This window comes from Oncorhynchus kisutch, linkage group LG17, assembly GCF_002021735.2.
Source record: "Oncorhynchus kisutch isolate 150728-3 linkage group LG17, Okis_V2, whole genome shotgun sequence".
NCBI classification, from domain to species: Eukaryota; Metazoa; Chordata; class Actinopteri; order Salmoniformes; family Salmonidae; genus Oncorhynchus; species Oncorhynchus kisutch.
In genome coordinates, this window is record NC_034190.2 from 28781015 (window position 1) to 28800201 (window position 19187).

The following is a 19187-nucleotide window of genomic DNA, read 5'->3' on the forward strand; positions in this document are numbered from 1 at the left end:
TTGTTGTATTAAAACCTTTATTCCTTGCAGGTTTGGCATCTGTACAGTGAAGAAAAAAACATACAAAAAAATTGAACTACACCATGTATCTAAATTGTAATCTGGAATAGAACTAAAAAAAACGCCTTGCTGTGGTTTTCCGTAGTCTATGGGGGCATTGGTCCTCTCATGGGACCTCGAGGTGGGCCGCCGGGGGGCCTCGGTGGCATTGGAGGCCCCCTCTGGAAACCAAACGGAGGTGGACGAGGGGGACCCCCACCGTAGCCTGGTGGGGGCATGGGAGGAGGGGGTCCTCTCATGCCTGGATGCATGGGGTGACCTGTGTGGATGGGGAGAGACGGGATTCACACAATGATATATCATCTCAGAGAAAGCAGCACATTTCAACAAGGATATCAAATTAATGTATTTATTTATTGTGTCCCTTTAGATACATTTGTCAAAATGTTTTGAAGCTAAACAGTGTTTGTTTACAACTACATACATTTTGTAAAAGTCCAAAATGGAAGTACCAAATGCTGACTCTAAGAAACAGAATAGTAACATAACCAAAAGTAATGAAATGTTTTGCATGAATCAGGAGTCAGCTTAAAGGCAATTATCAGCTCCTATCAGCTTATCCCTAGCCTTGTGAAGACACAGCACTCACCCATGGGATGCCCATAGGGCCCTCTCGGTGGCATGCCCATGTGTGGATGAGGGGGCATGCCGGGGGGTGGAGGTGCCCGGTGCTGGTTGGATCCTGGGGGGCCCGGTGGAGGCACCATACCCGGGGGATGGCCATGAGGATGCATGGGCATCTGGGGCATTCCTGTTGGATATGAACAATATCATTGGTGGTGGGCCTCAGTAGCTTAATTGGTAGAGCATGGCGCTTGCAACACCAGGATAGTGAGTTTGATTCCTGGGAACACCCATAGGCAAAATGTATGCATGCATGACTAAGTTGCTTTGGATAAAATAGTCTGCCAAATGGCATATATTAATGCACCTCATCACACACAATAAGCTCTCTTTCTTTAACCAGAAGTAGCACTAACTTACAATTCCACACACTACAATGACCAAATGTAACAATCTGGGAAAACTTTCCTGACAGTTGTACTCATTACAATGATATGGTCATGGTGAGTGACTTACCCGGGTGCATGCCCTGGTGGAAGGGTGGTGGGCCAGGTGGGAGGCCTGAGCCCCCTCCCTGGGGTCCTGGTGTCCCTGGGGCGGGGGGCATGCCAGGGGGCATACCAGGAGGCATGGATCCGGGGGGTGGCACAGGAGGGAAGGCACCAGGAGGGGGCATGCCTGAAAATTAAGATCCGAGAAAGAGAGAGAAATTGCACATTTTGTAAAGTTGAATTGAAATGAACTTGATGTAGATGTGTTACTGAAGTTATTAGTCAAGTTATTGTGAAGCCAACATAAAACTTTCAAATTGTGAGGAAAATCATTTTTTTTTTACATTCTTACAAATCTACAGAGCACAATCTATGGCTAAGCTATACAAGGCAAATAGTGATCCTATCTAAGTACACCCACAAAATACACAAAGTATTTTGGAAGCTGAAATTCTTCTACCCTGGTGCACCCACTTGCACGCACACTTACCAGGCATGGGCATCCCGGCTCCCAGGGTGGTGAGGACAGGGGTCGAGGCAGAGGGGGGAGGCGGTGCATCTGCGAATAGCTGATGCGGCCGATCGGCCTGCGAAAGCGGGTTTTGAGCTGCTAGGAGGCGTTCAGCGGCTGAGCCATGCCGCTCGCCCTTGGAGTCCTTCTTGAAGGCATATGACACTGTAATGGGGCGGTTGCACAGGTACTGGCCGTTCATGGCCTCGATGGCTGCGTCAGAGGCGTCGAAACTGGCAAAGTTGATGAAGGCGTAGCCCTTGGAGTTGCCAGTGTCCGGGTCGCGCATGATCTTGGGCGTCTGGAGTATGACCCCAAAGGCACTGAACGTGTCATAGAGGAGTTTCTCGTCAATCTCCGGGTCTAGGTTACCAATGAAGATGTTTGCGCCCACATCCAGGTTTTTGTTGTGCGCTGAGGCCTTGTTGACACGAATGGGCTTGCCGTATAGTTTAATCATGTTCATAATCTTGATAGCATAGTCCGCATCCTCTTCACTGAGGAACTCAACAAAGCCATAGCCTTATGGAGCAGGGGGGGGGGGGACAGAGCAAAGAACAACATTAAATTATAACTGTTAAAGTCTCTTTCTGATCAGCATTATTGACAGGCTATTTGTCGCTAAAGGAGTCTCCAAATACCACGTGACATCAAGTGTGGGGTTTGTATTCATAGCATAGACCTATTCAATTCAATACCCTTCATACACTGAACACGAATATAAAGTGTTGGTCCCATGTTTTATGAGCTGAAATAAAAGATACCAGATATGTTCCAAAAGCCAAAAAGCTTATTTCTCAAATTTTGTGCATTCCTGTTAGTGAGCATTTCTCCTTTACCAGGATAATCCATCCACCTGACAGGTCTGGAATTTCAAGAAGCTGATTAAACATTATTATCATTACACAAGTGCATCTTGTGCTGTGGACAATAAAAGGCCACTCTAAACTTTGCAGAGTTGTCAGACAACACAATGCCACAGATGTTTCAAGTTTTGAGGGAGCGCGCAATTGGCATGCTGACTGCAGGAATATCCACCAGAGCTGTTGCCAAATCATTTAATGTTCATTTCGCTACCATAAGCCGCCTTTGTTGTTTTATAGAATTTGGCAGAAAGTCCAACTGGCCTCACAACCGCAGACCACATGTAACCATGCCAGCCCAGGAACTCAACTTCCTCCTCTTCACCTGCGGTACCATCTGAGACCACCCACCGGGACAGCTGAGGAAACTGTGGGTTTGCACAACCGAAGAATCTCTGCACAAACTGTCAGAAACAGTCTCATGATATCTCATCTGTGTGCTCGTCATCCTCACCAGGGTCTTTTGCCCGACTTCAGTGGGCAAAAGCTCACCTTTGATGGCCACTGGCACGTTGGAGGAGTGCGCTCTTCATAGGTGAATTCCGGTTTCAATTGTACCGGGCAACTAGCAAACAGTGTACAGTGCCTTGCGAAAGTATTCGGCCCCCTTGAACTTTGCGACCTTTTGCCACATTTCAGGCTTCAAAACATAAAGATATAAAACTGTATTTTTTTGTGAAGAATCAACAACAAGTGGGACACAATCATGAAGTGGAACGACATTTATTGGATATTTCAAACCTTTTTAACAAATCAAAAACTGAAAAATTGGGCGTGCGAAATTATTCAGACCCCTTAAGTTAATACTTTGTAGCGCCACCTTTTGCTGCGATTACAGCTGTAAGTCGCTTGGGGTATGTCTCTATCAGTTTTGCACATCGAGAGACTGAAAATTTTTCCCATTCCTCCTTGCAAAACAGCTCGAGCTCAGTGAGGTTGGATGGAGAGCATTTGTGAACAGCAGTTTTCAGTTCTTTCCACAGATTCTCGATTGGATTCAGGTCTGGACTTTGACTTGGTCATTCTAACACCTGGATATGTTTATTTTTGAACCATTCCATTGTAGATTTTGCTTTATGTTTTGGATCATTGTCTTGTTGGAAGACAAATCTCCGTCCCAGTCTCAGGTCTTTTTGCAGACTCCATCAGGTTTTCTTCCAGAATGGTCCTGTATTTGGCTCCATCCATCTCCCCATCAATTTTAACCATCTTCCCTGTCCCTGCTGAAGAAAAGCAGGCCCAAACCATGATGCTGCCACCACCATGTTTGACAGTGGGGATAGGGTGTGTTCAGGGTGATGAGCTGTGTTGCTTTTACGCCAAACATAACGTTTTGCATTGTTGCCAAAAAGTTAAATTTTGGTTTCATCTGACCAGAGCACCTTCTTCCACATGTTTGGTGTGTCTCCCAGGTGGCTTGTGGCAAACTTTAAACAACACTTTTTATGGATATCTTTAAGAAATGGCTTTCTTCTTGCCACTCTTCCATAAAGGCCAGATTTGTGCAATATACGACTGATTGTTGTCCTATGGACAGAGTCTCCCACCTCAGCTGTAGATCTCTGGAGTTCATCCAGAGTGATCATGGGCCTCTTGGCTGCATCTCTGATCAGTCTTCTCCTTGTATGAGCTGAAAGTTTAGAGGGACGGCCAGGTCTTGGTAGATTTGCAGTGGTCTGATACTCCTTCCATTTCAATATTATCGCTTGCACAGTGCTCCTTCGGATGTTTAAAGCTTGGGAAATCTTTTTGTATCCAAATCCGGCTTTAAACTTCTTCACAACAGTATCTCGGACCTGCCTGGTGTGTTCCTTGTTCTTCATGATGCTCTCTGCGCTTTTAACGGACCTCTGAGACTATCACAGTGCAGGTGCATTTATACGGAGACTTGATTACACACAGGTGGATTGTATTTATCATCATTAGTCATTTAGGTCAACATTGGATCATTCAGAGATCCTCACTGAACTTCTGGAGAGAGTTTGCTGCACTGAAAGTAAAGGGGCTGAATAATTTTGCACGCCCAATTTTTCAGTTTTTGATTTGTTAAAGAAGTTTGAAATATCCAATAAATGTCGTTCCACTTCATGATTGTGTCCCACTTGTTGTTGATTCTTCACAAAAAAATACAGTTTTATATCTTTATGTTTGAAGCCTGAAATGTGGCAAAAGGTCGCAAAGTTCAAGGGGGCCGAATACTTTCGCAAGGCACTGTATATGATGTCGTGTGGGTCGAGCGGTTTGCTGATGGACAGAGTGCCCACATGATGGATGTGTGGTTATGGTATGGGCAGGCATAAACCATGGACAATGAACACAATTGCATTTTATCGATGGCATTTCAATGCACAGAGATACTGTGACAAGATCCTGAGACCCTTTGACGTGCCGTTCATCCGCCGCCATAACCTCATGTTTCAGCATGATAATACTTTATCTCCATCTCCAAAAAAAAAGGTATCTGTGACCAAATCATATCAAAATGTATTGGTCACATACACATGGTTGGCAGATGTTAATGCGAGTGTAGCGACATGCTTGTGCTTCTAGTTCCGACAGTGCAGTAATATCTAACAAGTAATCTTAACAAATTCACAACAACTACCTTATATACATACACACAAATGTAAAGGATGAATAAGACTACGTACATATAAATATACGGATGAGCGATGGCCGTGCGGCATAGGCAAGACGCAGTAGATGGTATAGAATACAGTATATACAGTTGAAGTCGGAAGTTTACATACACTTAGGTCGGAGTCAAAAAAAACAGTTTTTCAACCACTCCACAAATTTCTTGTTAACAAACTATAGTTTTGGCAAGTCGGTTAGGACTTTGTGCATGACATAAGCAATTTTTCCAACAATTGTTTACAGACAGATTATTTCACTTATAATTCACTGTATCACAATTCTAGTGGGTTAGAAGTTTACATAGACTAAGTTGACTGTGCCTTTAAACAGCTTGGAAAATTCCTGAAGATTGTCATTTTAGAAGCTCCTGACATCATTTGAGTCAATTGGAGGTGTCCCTGTGGATGTATTTCAAGGCCTACCTATAAATTCAGTTCCTCTTCGCTTGACATCATGGGAAAATGTAAATAAAATAGCCAAGACCTCAGAAAACTAATTGTAGACCTCCACAAGTTTCCAAACGCCTGAAGGTACCACGTTCATCTGTACAAACAACAGTCCGCAAGTATAAACACCATAGGACCACGCAGTCATCATACCGCTCAGGAAGGAGACGCTTTCTGTCTCCTGGAGATGAATGTACTTTGGTGCGAAAAGTGCAAATCAATCCCAACAGCAGCAAAGGACCTTGTGAACATGCTGGAGGAAACAGAGACAAAAGTATCTATATCCACAGTAAAAACGAGTCCTATATCGACATAACCTGAAAGGCCGCTCAGCAAGGAAGAAGCCACTGTTCCAAAACTGCCATAAAATAGCCAGAATACGGTTTGCAGCTGCACATGGGGACAAAGATTGTACTTGTGGAGAAATGTCCTCTGGTCTGATGAAACAAAAATAGAACAGTTTGGCCATAATGACCATCATTATGTTTGGAGGAAAAAGAGGGACGCTTGCCAGCTGAAGAAAACCATCCCAACCGTGAAGCACGGGGGTGGCAGCATCATGTTGTGGGGGTGCTTTGCTGCAGGAGGGACTGGTGCAATTCACAAAATAGATGGCATCACAAGGAAGGACAATTATGTGGATATATTGGAGCAACATCTCAAGACAGTCAGGAAGTTAAAGTTGGTTTGCAAATGGTTCGTCCAAATGGACAATGACCCCAAGCATACTTCCAAAGTTGTGGCAAAATGGCTTAAGGACAACAAAGTCAAGGTATTGGAGTTGCCATCACAAAGCCCTGACCTTTCTGGGCAGAACTGAAAAATCATCTGTGAGCAAGAAGGCCAACAAACCTGACTCAGTTACACCAGTTCTGTCAGGAGGAATGGGCCAAAATTCACCCAACTTATTGTGGTAAGCTTGTGGAAGGCTACCCGAAACATTTGACCCAAGTTAAACAATTTAAAAAGGCAATGCTACCAAATAATAATTGAGTGTACGTAAACTTCTGACCCACTGGCAATGTGATGAAAGAAATAAAAGCGGAATAAATACTATTATTCTGAAATGTCACATTCTTAAAATAATGTTGTGATCTAACTGACCTAAGACAGCAAATTGCTACTAGGATTAAATGTTAGGAATTGTGAAAAACTGAGTGTAAATGTATTTGGCTAAGGTGTATGTACATATGAGATGCGTAATGTAGGATATGTAAACATTATTAAAGTGACGTTATTTAAAGTGACTAGTGACACCTTTATTAAATCCATTTAATAAATTGGCCAGAGATTTGAGTCTGTATGTTGGCAGCAGCCTCTCTATGTTAGTGATGGCTGTTTTACAGTCTGATGGCCTTGAGATAAAAGCTGTTTTTCAGTCTCTCGGTCCCAGCTTGAATGCACCTGTACTGATCTCACCTTATGGATGATAGTGGGGTGAACAGGCAGTGGTTCGGGTGGTTGTTGTCCATGATGATCTTTTTGGCCTTCCTGTGACATCGGGTTCTGTAGGTGTCCTGGAGAGTAGGTAATTTGCTCCCGGTGATGTGTTGTGCAGACCGCAGTACCCTCTGGAGAGCCTTGCGGTTGAGGGTAGTGCAGTTGTCGTACCAGGTGGCGATACAGCCTGACAGGATGCTCTCGATTGAGCCTCTGTAAAAGTTTGCGAGTGTTTTAAGTGAAGTCAAATTTCTTCAGCCTCCTGAGGTTGAAGTGGCGCTGTTGCGCCTTCTTCACCATGCTGTCTGTGTGAGTGGACCATTTCAGTTTGTCCGTGATGTGTAGGAACTAAAAAAAACTTTCTCCACTGCTGTCTCATCGATGTGGATGGGGTGCTCCCTCTGCTGTTTCCTGAAGTCCACGATCATCTCCTTTGTTTTGTTGACAATGAGTGAGAGATTATTCTACTGACATCACACTCCGAGGGACCTCACCTTCTCCCTGTAGGCCATCTCATCATTGTTGGTAATCAAGCCTACCACTGTAGTGTTGTCTGCAAACTTGATTGAGTTGGAGACGTGCATGGCCACACAGTCAGGGTGAACAGGGAGTACAGGAGAGGGCTGAGAACGCACCCTTGTGGGGCCCCAGTATTGAGGATCAGCGTGGTGGAGATGTTTCCTACTTTCACCATCTGGGGGGACCCGTCAGAAAGTTCAGGACCCAGTTGAACAAAGCGGAGTCGAGACCCAGGGTCTCGAGCTTACTGGCGGGTTTGGAGGGAACTATGGTGTTAAATGCTAAGCTGTAATCAATGAACAGCATTACTACATAGGTATTCCTCTTGTCCAGATGGGATAGGGCAGTGTGCAGTGTGATGGCGATTGCGTCGTCTGTGGACCTATTGGGGCAGTAAGCAAATTGGAGTGGGTCTGGGGTATCAGGTAGGGTGGAGGTGATATGATCCTTGACTAGTCTCTCAAAGCACTTCATGATGACAGAAGTGAGTGCTACGGGGTTATAGTCACTTAGTTCAGTTACCTTAGCTTCTGCATATCTGTGTTCCCAGTCATGAAATCCATTGATTAGGGCCTAATGAATTTATTTTAAATGGTCTGATTTCCTTATATGAACTGTAACTCAGTAAAATCTTTGAAATGGTTGCATGTTGTGTTTATATTTTTGTTCAGTGTAATTAAGCAGAATTCTGCATTTTTCACAAAAGATAAAACATAACAAATATTGTGCTGTGTATTGTAAAAGCAGACCACAAAATGTTCCTATTGTAATTTCTGCTCGGCATCAGACATATTTTGTGCTTCAGTTGCACTTCTCTAATTGGATGAGAATTCACCAAAGGGCATCTCTGATAAAATGCCAGATTAACTTCAAACAAAACATTAGGAAATGTAGCTGGGATGCAATCTTTCGGTGACTAACATAAATAGGACGGCCATGCATCGTTTAAGCAAAAAAATACTTTGCTTTTTCATTGTAAGCTCATTTACTTGTATGGCTGCTAGCCAAACAGCGTTGCACTTCTGTTGTCATATGATGAACATTAAGCCATTTTCTACCAAATGTGTTGCACTAATGTGTTATCTGAAATACAACTTTTAATATAAAACGCAGGTGAAAAGGTTTAATATGCAGATTTTTGTATGGTCTGCGTATTGAAAATGTAGATCTCTGAATTCTAACACAAGCCCTGAATACTACCAGGGGCAATTTCTGTCAGTGTTTATAATCTACAATGATCTGTCTTTTTTGTATAGGCTATTTCTACACAGTTCCTATTTGCAAACATGAGTGTGCCACCTCACCACATTTTATTGGTTTTACCGATGGTAGAATGTGTCAGTTTTGTTTCAAATGTGTGGTTTATGAGTGTGTTACTTACCTTGGTGTTGTCCCGTGACTCTGTCTTTGGGCATGTGTGTGTTGACCACAGGCCCAGCCTGTAGGAAGAGCTCCCACAGCAGTGGCTCTGCCACCTTCTCATCCAGACCCCCCACATAAACGGTGGCATCTAAAGTGATCGAGAGCAAAACCACAGTTTTATTTATTTAACCTTTATTTAACTAGGTAAGTTAGTTAAGAACAAATTATTATTTACAATGATGGCCTACCAAAAGGCCTCCTGCGGGGACAGGGGCCTGGGATTAAACATTCAAAAAATAAATACAATATAAATATAGAACAAAACACACATCACAACACTACATAAAGACAGACCTAAAGACAACAACATTGCAAGGCAACAACACATGACAAAACAGCATGGTAGCAATAACATAACAACATGGTTGTTAAGTGGATGTGTATAAACCCAAACAGAAGACCTTGCCATACGAGATATTTCAAGTTGCCTTGAAATGACTAATGTTACCTGTTTTTAGCAACACCTTCCCCATGTACATAATCGGTTCCTATTACATTACCGAGCAATGCACAAGAAAGCTGTAAATCTACTCTTTTTACATCCCGTCTGTGGTGGTTGACTAGCACAAACCCTGCAAAATGGGCAGTGTTGCCAAAGACAGGGAATAGAAGTGGCAGGCAGCCCAGTGTTAAGAGTGTTGGGCCAGTACCCGAAAGTTCGCTGATTCTAATCCCAAAGCCGACTAGGTGAAAAATCTGTTAATATGCCCTTGAACAAGGCACTTGACCCTAATTGCTCCAGGGGCACTTTACTGCTATGGCTTACCCTGTAAATCAACACCATTTTACATATAATTTCCTGAAATTCTACAGATTTTGCCATAGGGTGGAGAGAAATGTTGGCAGTTTTTTTAATATGATATCTGAGTGAGACTGACTAACAATGTCAATGGGGGCCCACCAGGCTCTGATTCGACCTTGATTACTAACGTAAATTCACGTAAACTCGTACATCGCCTTGGTCCGTAGAATTGCCCTTATTTTAGCGCCCCAAAAACATAATACTTCCAGATCAACTGTAATGTCAATACCATTGTAAAGCACAATTTCTCCCCTTCCCAACAGAATCAATTACATGACCTAAACGCTGCCCGTTTCTGCATAATTCAAGCAGGCATTGAGTCTTGAATTAGTCGGGAGTCGGGTCTTTTTAAAAATGATGGGTGGGGAAGCGAAACTAATGCATGATAGCGAGAAGGAGAGATGTTGTGTGGGAAAATTGCTTTTTTTCACTCGATCTGTCCAACTTATCGCCTCTAAAATGTAAATAAAACACTATAGAGTTTATATAATGTGTCATTACATACCTATCTGAAGGTTTGTGTCGAATTTGAATCGGGCTTTTAGGGCGGTGCTAAAGTGATCTTAGAAGTAAACAGCGGCTTTGAGAATGATGATCGCATGCAATGATGACGGAAAAAATTACTAGGTATCCCCCCTTACCCCTGTCACTGTCCATTTCTTGTTTTTAAAGAATGATAGAAGTGCTACACCTGGTGGAGAGAGATTGTAAGACAGAAATAGTTGCTTTATGCATGCTGTACGTTACGACATGACACATCAAGATGTGACGGAGAAAAGTTGAAAAAACGGACCCTCCAATACTAAAGAGACATTACCATGTCGATCAACGCATGAATAGAAACCTAGTTCACACCCCCGATTTTGAAGTCAACACAGTCCCATTAGTTTTCTTTGTAGCCTCGTTTGAATGTTGTGGTTGCGCACATTTGTTACGGAATGGGGTGAGTTTACGTTACAGCTTTAGATTGGTAACTTCGTTTAGCATCCAGCTATCTAAAAAAATATATATACTGACATAGGCTAATTGAGTGACTATCAGTGATTTACATAAGAGAAACTGTTGATGCACAACCACATTTCAAATTTGCATCTTGCGTATTCGACTTATATTTCTTGTGGAAGTTGATAAATGACACCTTTGGACATGGCAAAATAATGTCCTACAGCCACAGACAAAGCGTTTAAAATGCATAGAATTCTCTTTCAGGATCCATATTTTTGTACTTTTAAAGGTAAAGGACACCTGGACTTATAGTTAATGCCTTTCGGAATACACATTTAACACTAAATATGAAGCAAAAATTCCTGGGGACCTAAAATGAACCGTATACTAGGAATGACCCAGCTAGCTACCCATTCATAGCCCGGCAGACACCTAGACAAATCTGACGAGTCCGTCAGGACATAAAAATACATGGCTAGCGATATTTCCATGTAATGTCCTGTATCTGTATTTTCATGTCATGTCTATGTATCTAAATAGCTAGCTTGTTAGATATGGCAAACGTTGGCTAGTAAACGAGAATGAAGCTAGCTAGCTTCGTTTGGCAATGGAATGCAGTCACACACGCAAGGGGATATGGTTAACTACTTAATTTAGCTAGTGTTCAAGCCATGCGTTCAAATGTGATTGAAACTAGCCGTGTGGCTACATTTGATGAAATTCATTGTATGTTATAAAGATTTATCTACCTTGGTTTCGTTCCGAAATTGGTCCCGCCGCCATGTTAAATCCGGCGTGAGGGCAGCGTTATGTTCATCTGCTGGGCAAGGTACTTAGCCGACAAAACCAAAGAACGCGATTAGATAAAGTCGCCCTCTGGTGGCGGGCTGTCTGTAACGGTGAGCTCTCGTTCAAGATGCAGCTGATATCATTGATATCATGGATATCATAATTTGCAAACCTGGATTGTGCAATATTTGCCCATTATTCTTTACAAAAAGTATTTAAAGTTGGTTGTTGATCTAGACAGCCATTTTCAAGTCTTGCCATAGACTTTCAAGATGATTTTAGTCAAATCTGTCACTAGTCCACTCAGGAACATTCAATGTCGTCTTGGCAAGTAACTCGTGTACATTTGACCTTGTGTTTTAGATAATTGTCCTGCTGAAAGGTGGATTTTCTCCCAGTGTCTGTTGGAAAGCAGACTGAACCAGGTTTTCCTCTACGATTTTGCCTATGCTTAGCTCCATTACTTTTCTTCTTATCATAAAAAAAACTCCATAGGCCTTACCAATTACAAGTATACCCATAACATGATGCAGCCACTACCATGCATAAAAAATATATTTTAGACTGGTACTCAGTGATGTGTTGTGTTGGATTTTCCCCAAACATAATGCTTTGTATTCAGGACAAAAAGTTTATTGAATTTCTTTGCCACTTTTTTTTGCAGCATTACTTAAGTAGATTATTGCAAACAGGATGCATGTTTTGGAATATTTGTATTCTGTACAGGCTTTCTTCTTTGGTAAGTATTGTGGAGTGACTACAATGATGATCCATCCTCAGTTTTCTTAACCATTTAACATTTAATTCAAAAATCATGTTAAGAACCATTATTGCACACAGAGTTAGTCCATGCAACGTATGACAAGTTAAGCAAATCTTTAATCATGAAGTTATTTAGGCTTGCTATAATAAAGGGGTTGAATAAAACATAAAAACATAATTCAGCTTTGTCATTATGAGATATTGTGTGTAGATCAGTGACACACAATCTCAATTTAATCTATTTTAAATTCAGGCTGTAAAACAGAATGTGTAAAAGGTCTAGGGGTGTGAATATTTTCTGAAGGCCCTGTATCTACAGTCTAGGAATCTAGGATTTAGGCCTATATTTATTTTTGACAAATTGAGCTCAACTGTTTTACCCTATCATAATTCCAAATAATGTTTTATTATATTACTATATTGTTTACAAATAATAATAACTTGCCTAAACAGATAAGGGTCAAAACTGTTGTAATGAATACTCATTGAGGAAAAAAGTGTAGATTCACGCGCAGAGCGCGGCAGGTGTTTATTTCACCTTTGCAGAAGGCAAGAAATGTGGTCACAGGCAGGCAATGGTCATACACAGGTAGGTAAACAGGCAGGCAATGGTCATACACAGGTAGGTAAACAGGCAGGCAATGGTCATACACAGGTAGGTAAACAGGCAGGCAATGGTCATACACAGGTAGGTAAACAGGCAGGCAATGGTCATACACAGGTAGGTAAACAGGCAGGCAATGGTCATACACAGGTAGGTAAACAGGCAGGCAATGGTCATACACAGGTAGGTAAACAGGCAGGCAATGGTCATACACAGGTAGGTAAACAGGCAGGCAATGGTCATACACAGGTAGGTAAACAGGCAGGCAATGGTCATACACAGGTAGGTAAACAGGCAGGCAATGGTCATACACTGGTAGGTAAACAGGCAGGTGAATAGGACTGAAGGCTATAAATGGTTCTCACAAACAAGCTAAGAAAAGGATTAGTAGAGTCAAAATGAACAATACCTCAAAGGCACAAACAAAATGAACTGAACTAACACAGGTGAAAACAATGAACAAAAATGAAAGACAGGGCTACGTTCAAGAACACAAAGAAACAGGGATACGTTCAAGAATACAATGAAACAGAACACAAGGTTGACTAAGAACATAAATACAGAACCTTACAACTGTCATGTGGATGAGGATGTTCTTGAATCTATAGCAGAGTGTATGAATTTGAGAGGGGTCACATGTATATGCAAATCTTGGCTTTAACATAGCATTCAATAAATACCAAATGGTCCGGATAAAAAAAGTAAACTACATTGGAACATTTTTCATAGGCCTATACATTTGTCTCTGCCTATTTGACAAAATGTATTATAATTGTATCTCTTATGTCTGACTTTTCTGGGTTCAGGCTATGCACTTCTGTGTAACTGTTGTTCAATAGCTGTCTAGCAGTGACTGCATTTTAATGGGAACACCTGCAACAATAAAACTTTCTCCTCAAGTTTACCTCTCACTTGAACGTGACATCCTGGATAAGATAAAGTGGCCACATATCTTGCTGTTCTGGTTTCAGAACAAGATTGTTCACTTAACTGGAACCTTAACTAGTTGTTTCAAGTCAATGTTACAGAAATAATTAACAACTGAGTTAAATGTATATTGGATGTAAGCACATGTGGCTTGGTGTCGTCCTATTGCCCTGCTTATTGGTTCAGTGAAAAACATGGACAACAAACAAGACAATGACTTTACCTCCAGAAAAAATAGAGTTTTTAACATTTCTTCTGAGAAATGAATGTTGTTAACACACTGGGCATCAATTTGCCTCTACTTTGGGCAAAAATAACTCTGCTCAAGGGTGAGTGGTTGCCACTTTGCGAAATACACAGTTGAAGTTGGAAGTTTATATACACTTTAGCCAAATACATTTAAACTCAGTTTTTCACAATTCCTCACATTTAATCACAAGTAAAACTTCCCTGTCTTAGGTCAGATAGAATCACCACTTTATTTTAAGAATGTGAAATGTCAGAATAATAGTAGAGAAAATTATTTATTTCAGCTTTTATTTCTTTCATCACATTCCCAGTGGATCAGAAGTTTACATACAATCAATTCGTATTTGGTAGCATTGGCTTTAAAATGTTTAACTTGGGTAAAACGTTTCGAGTAGCCTCCCACATGCTTCCCACAATAAGTTAGGTGAATTTTGGCCCATTCCTCCTGACAGAGCTGGTGTAACTGAGTCAGGTTTGTTGGCCTCCTTGCTTGCACATGCGTTTTCAGTTCTGCCCACAAATTATCGACAGAATTGAGGTCAGGGCTTTGTGATGGCCACTCCAATACCTTTACTTTGTTGTCCTTATCCCATTTTGCCACAACTTTGGAAGTATGCTTGAGGTCATTGTCCATTTGGAAGACCCATTTGCAACCAAACTTTAACTTCCTGCCTGATGTCTTGAGATGTTGCTTCAATATATCCACATAATGAAGCCATCTATTTTGTGAAGTGCACCAGTTCCTCCTGCAGCAAAGCAACCCCACAACATAATGCTGCCACCCCCGTGCTTCACGGTTGGTATGGTGTTCTTCGGCTTGCAAGCATCCCCCTTTTTCCTCCAAACATAATGATGGTCATTAGGGCCAAACTGTTCTATTTTTGTTTCATCAGACCAGAGGACATTTCTCCAAAAAGTATGATCTTTGACCTCATGAGCAGCTGCAAACCGTAGTCTGGCTATTTTATGGCGGTTTTGGAGCAGTGGCTTCTTCCTTGCTGAGCGGCCTTTCAGGCTATATCGATATAGGACTCATTTTACTGTGGATATAGATACTTTTGTGTCCGTTTCCTCCAGCATCTTCACAAGGTCCTTTGCTGTTGTTTTGGGATTGATTTGCACCTTTCGCACCAAAGTACGTTCATCTCCAGGAGACAGAAGGTGTCTCCTTTCTGAGTGGTATGACAGCGGCGTGGTCCCATGGTGTTTATACTTGCGTACTATTGTTTGTACAGATGAACGTGGTACCTTGAGGCATTTGGAAATTGCTCCCAAGAATGAACCAGACTTGTGGTCTACAATTTGTTTTCTGAGGTCTTGGCTGATTTCTTTTGATTTTTCCATGATGTCAAGCGAAGAGGCACTGAGTTTGAAGGTAGGCCTTGAAATACATCCACAGGTACACCACCAATTCATTCAAATGATGTCAATTAGCCTATCAGAAGCTTCTAAACCCTTGACATTTTCTGTAATTTTCCAAGCTGTTTAAAGGCACAGTCAACTTAGTGTTTGTAAACTTCTGACCCACTGGAATTGTAATACAGTAAAATAAAAGTGAAATAATCTGTAAACAATTGTTGGAAAAATTACTTGTCATGCACAAAGTAATGTCCTAACTGACTTGCCAAAACTATAGTTTGTTAGCAAGAAATGTGTGGAGTGGTTGAAACACTTAGGTTGGAGTCATTAAAACTAGTTTATGTAAACTTCCAACTTCAACTGTATAATGCTCAGACAAGAGAGTTGTAGTAAAAAGTACATGGAATTTATACTCCTCTATATTCTAATGGTTAACTTTCTTTTGGGTTATCATAACTTTAACTGACTAAAATCCTTAAACATGCATTGAGTTATAGCTGGTGATACACAACCAAAACTAACAATGTATGGATCCTGGGTTAAAATGTAGTGCTTTAGAATGGAGGTGACCTGACCATGTTCTTTTTCTAACTCACTCAGACACTTTGTTGAACTAGAGTTGTCAAATTTTTCCATGGGCCTAAGAATATACCATTTACATGTTCAGTTTAGAAGCTACAGTATAGCCAACACTGGACAGTGAAGCTAAACTTTTAATTTGGCTCTATACTCCAGCATTTTGAATTTGAGATCCAATGTTTCATATGAGGCGACAGTACATAATGTCACCTTTTATTTTGGGGTATTTTCATACATATCTGTTTTACCTCCCCTGTTATAGGTAAGGGTGAGAGGTTAGCATGTCTTGGGGGTATATTTTTTCTTGTAACATTCTCACTCATCATTGTTTACAATTCATTCATGATTATCCGCAATCACGGTGGCATCCACATTAATATTGCAGTGTTCAGAAACATTCTATTCTTATTTACGAAAGTGACTCAAATTATTTACCATTAATTTATATTGGGGGGGGGGGGGGGGGGGGGGGCTGGATACATAGTGCTTTCATTTCTAAAACGGGAAAATAGTTCAATATGAAAATATCCTGAAAGTAAAAGGTGACATTTTGTACTGTCGCATCATATAAAACATTTGATCTCACTTCCAAAATGCTGGCTTATAGAGCCAAATGAAAAGTTTAAGCTTCACTGTCAAAATAAATACGTATGTGAGTGTATACTATAAGACTGAAATTAATGGCAGTTTATTTTTATTTTTTTCGCTGTACACTTTTTAAGAGGTAATGGACATTTGTTTCCTTCATCCTCCTGAAACAGCTTGCCAGCGGAGGAGACAATGGTACATGTTGCCAGGAAGGAGATTAGCCCTCAGACCTGTAGGCTTTCCCTGAGCCTCGACCCACCGCACTGCCAGAGCTGCATCTCCTCTGAGACTCAGCTGGTCTGCGGACACTTCAACTGTGACCAGTGCAGGGGACGCATTGTTAACCAGGCTTTCAAGGACATCGAGGGCCTCTCAAGCTACCCCTGTCCTACAGTATGTGCAACTCTATCTGTCAGTTAGGAGACACAGTGCCTGAACCACGGATCTGCAGTAATAGCCCTCCCACTGTGTCTGGACTTCAACGACCCCCTCCTCTGGGACTTGACGTAGGACAGGAGAAAGGCACTGTGGGAGTCTGTTTTAGTGGAAAAACAGACTTAATCTGAGATAGTTTTTCTTTAGCAGAGCTGACTTTGTCATGAGGAAGTGTGTTCCAGCAAACTACATTTTCATTCATTCATAATGGAAGGCATTGGAAGCAGTGAGTTGTTTTTGACTGCTTTATTGCATTTTATGTATATAAATCGAAATACAAACCTACACGGAGTAAAAAAAAGTAACAATTTAAAATGGATCATATAAAATACATAAGAACAGTATAAAACAAATAAAAGTGTATATAGATAACATTTTGTTATAATGGATTTATGAATCATGCCCATCTTGATAAGCTAGAAGGCAGGGTAATAACAAAAAGATTGCCACCTGTGTTAAAAGGAATTAGACTCAAAACGTTAGTCCCACGTTATATTAAGCATCACTTAATAACTCCGTTAGTAGAGCATGGCGCTTGCAACGCCAGGGTTGTGGGTTCGTTTCCCACAGGGGACCAGTATGAAAAAAAAGTCAGAAAATGTATGCACTCACTACCAAAAATCACTCTGGATTAGAGTGTCTGCTAAATGTCAAAAAAATATATGTAATTACACAGACAGGTTCAGTGTAGGTACACATTTGATCAATCTGGATACAAATTACATGTGTAAAAATGTTGCAACAAACTGAAATTGATTGGGTTAAAACAGGCAACAGTACTCTTACAACAATGTGAACAATGCACCTGCCAATGTAATTACAACCAGGTAAGATTGGTAGTTTTAGTTATACTTGATATAAAAGTGGGAACCAAACATTAAACAACTTAATTCCTTAAGTACAATGTTTTTTTTGACAATGTATATGTTAATGGTAGCCAGACAATTGCCATAACAACCATGGGTAACTCACCATACTTTTTTTTGTTGTCCTTTTTATTTATCTATGGAAGTGTATTACTGCCAAAATGCCTCAATATTTTTTATTTTTTTTACCTTGAGAGTAACTTGTAGTTCGGGGGAAAGTGCAATCCATATATTCCTACAAACACTTACATTTGTGCACTGTATATGCTAGGTTTTTGTTTTGCACACAATTCTCACATTACAGAGTTGTTAACGCCAATGCACTGGTCAATCCGCATATCAGTATCGTCTAAATTACTTTAAGTGTTAGCCAAATAATAGAGTTTAAAATGAATGATAACGCTGAACGATTAGTCATTAAGCTGCATTAAGAGCAGTTTTTCCAACACTGCTGGATAACTGACATCCTTGTGAATGATCCATTCTAACAAGCAAAGCAAGGCAAATCAGTTTGAATTGGTGAAGCGGTTCTTTCTTTGAAAATAAGGCTGGCTATCACTTAAGATACTCTACAGATATAGGATCTTAATTTGACCTGTATTTACACAGCAAAACAATCCTGCAGCAACAAGATATGAACATTTTGTCCATAATATTCTTGATCAGTGGTTCGGCTATTATCTGGCCAAAAGTATGAAAAGTGCAATGCTATTAATATAACCGTGTGTTTGAATTTATGTAAATCACAAAGCTCATCTGCATTTCCCGCAGTGCAGGAAAAAATACTTAGCAACAAAGGATTGATCAAATTAAGATCCAAAATCTGTATATAAGATCAGTAATGTAATAGCTATTCATACACACACACACACACACATATATATATATACAGTTGAAGTCAAGTTTACAAACACTTAGTTTGGAGTCATTAAAACTAATTTTTCAACCACTCCACAAATTTCTTGTTAACATACTATAGTTTTGGCAAGTCTGTTAGGACTTTGTGCACGACATAAGTCATTTTTCCAACAATTCTTTACAGACAGACGATGTCACATAATTCACTGTATCACAATTCCAGTTGGTCAGATGTTTACATACACTAAGTTGACTGTGCCTTTAAACAGCTTGGAAAATTCCAGAAAAAGATTTCAAGAGTTTAGAAGCTTCTGATAGGCTAATTGACATTTGAGTCAATTGGAGGTGTACCTGTGGATGTATTTCAAGGCCTACCTTCAAACACAGTGCCTCCTTGCTTGACATCATTGGAAAATCAAAAGAAATCAGCCAAGATCTCAGAAAAAAAAATCGGAGACCTCCACAAGTCTG

The 19187-nt window shown here is 40.8% G+C and overlaps 1 protein-coding gene across 1 annotated transcript; it reads right to left on the reverse strand.

Annotated features, from left to right (window-relative positions):
- Positions 1 to 11573, reverse strand: LOC109875586 (splicing factor 3B subunit 4-like). Its single transcript, XM_020467941.2, has 6 exons — positions 11450 to 11573; positions 8913 to 9041; positions 1606 to 2148; positions 1141 to 1302; positions 650 to 811; positions 1 to 319 (listed from the first exon to the last, which is right to left on the reverse strand). Exons 1-6 carry the CDS (start codon positions 11481 to 11483, stop codon positions 147 to 149), a joined length of 1203 nt encoding a protein of 400 aa, XP_020323530.1. The 5' UTR covers positions 11484 to 11573; the 3' UTR covers positions 1 to 146.
- Between the last annotated feature and the right edge of the window lie 7614 nt (positions 11574 to 19187).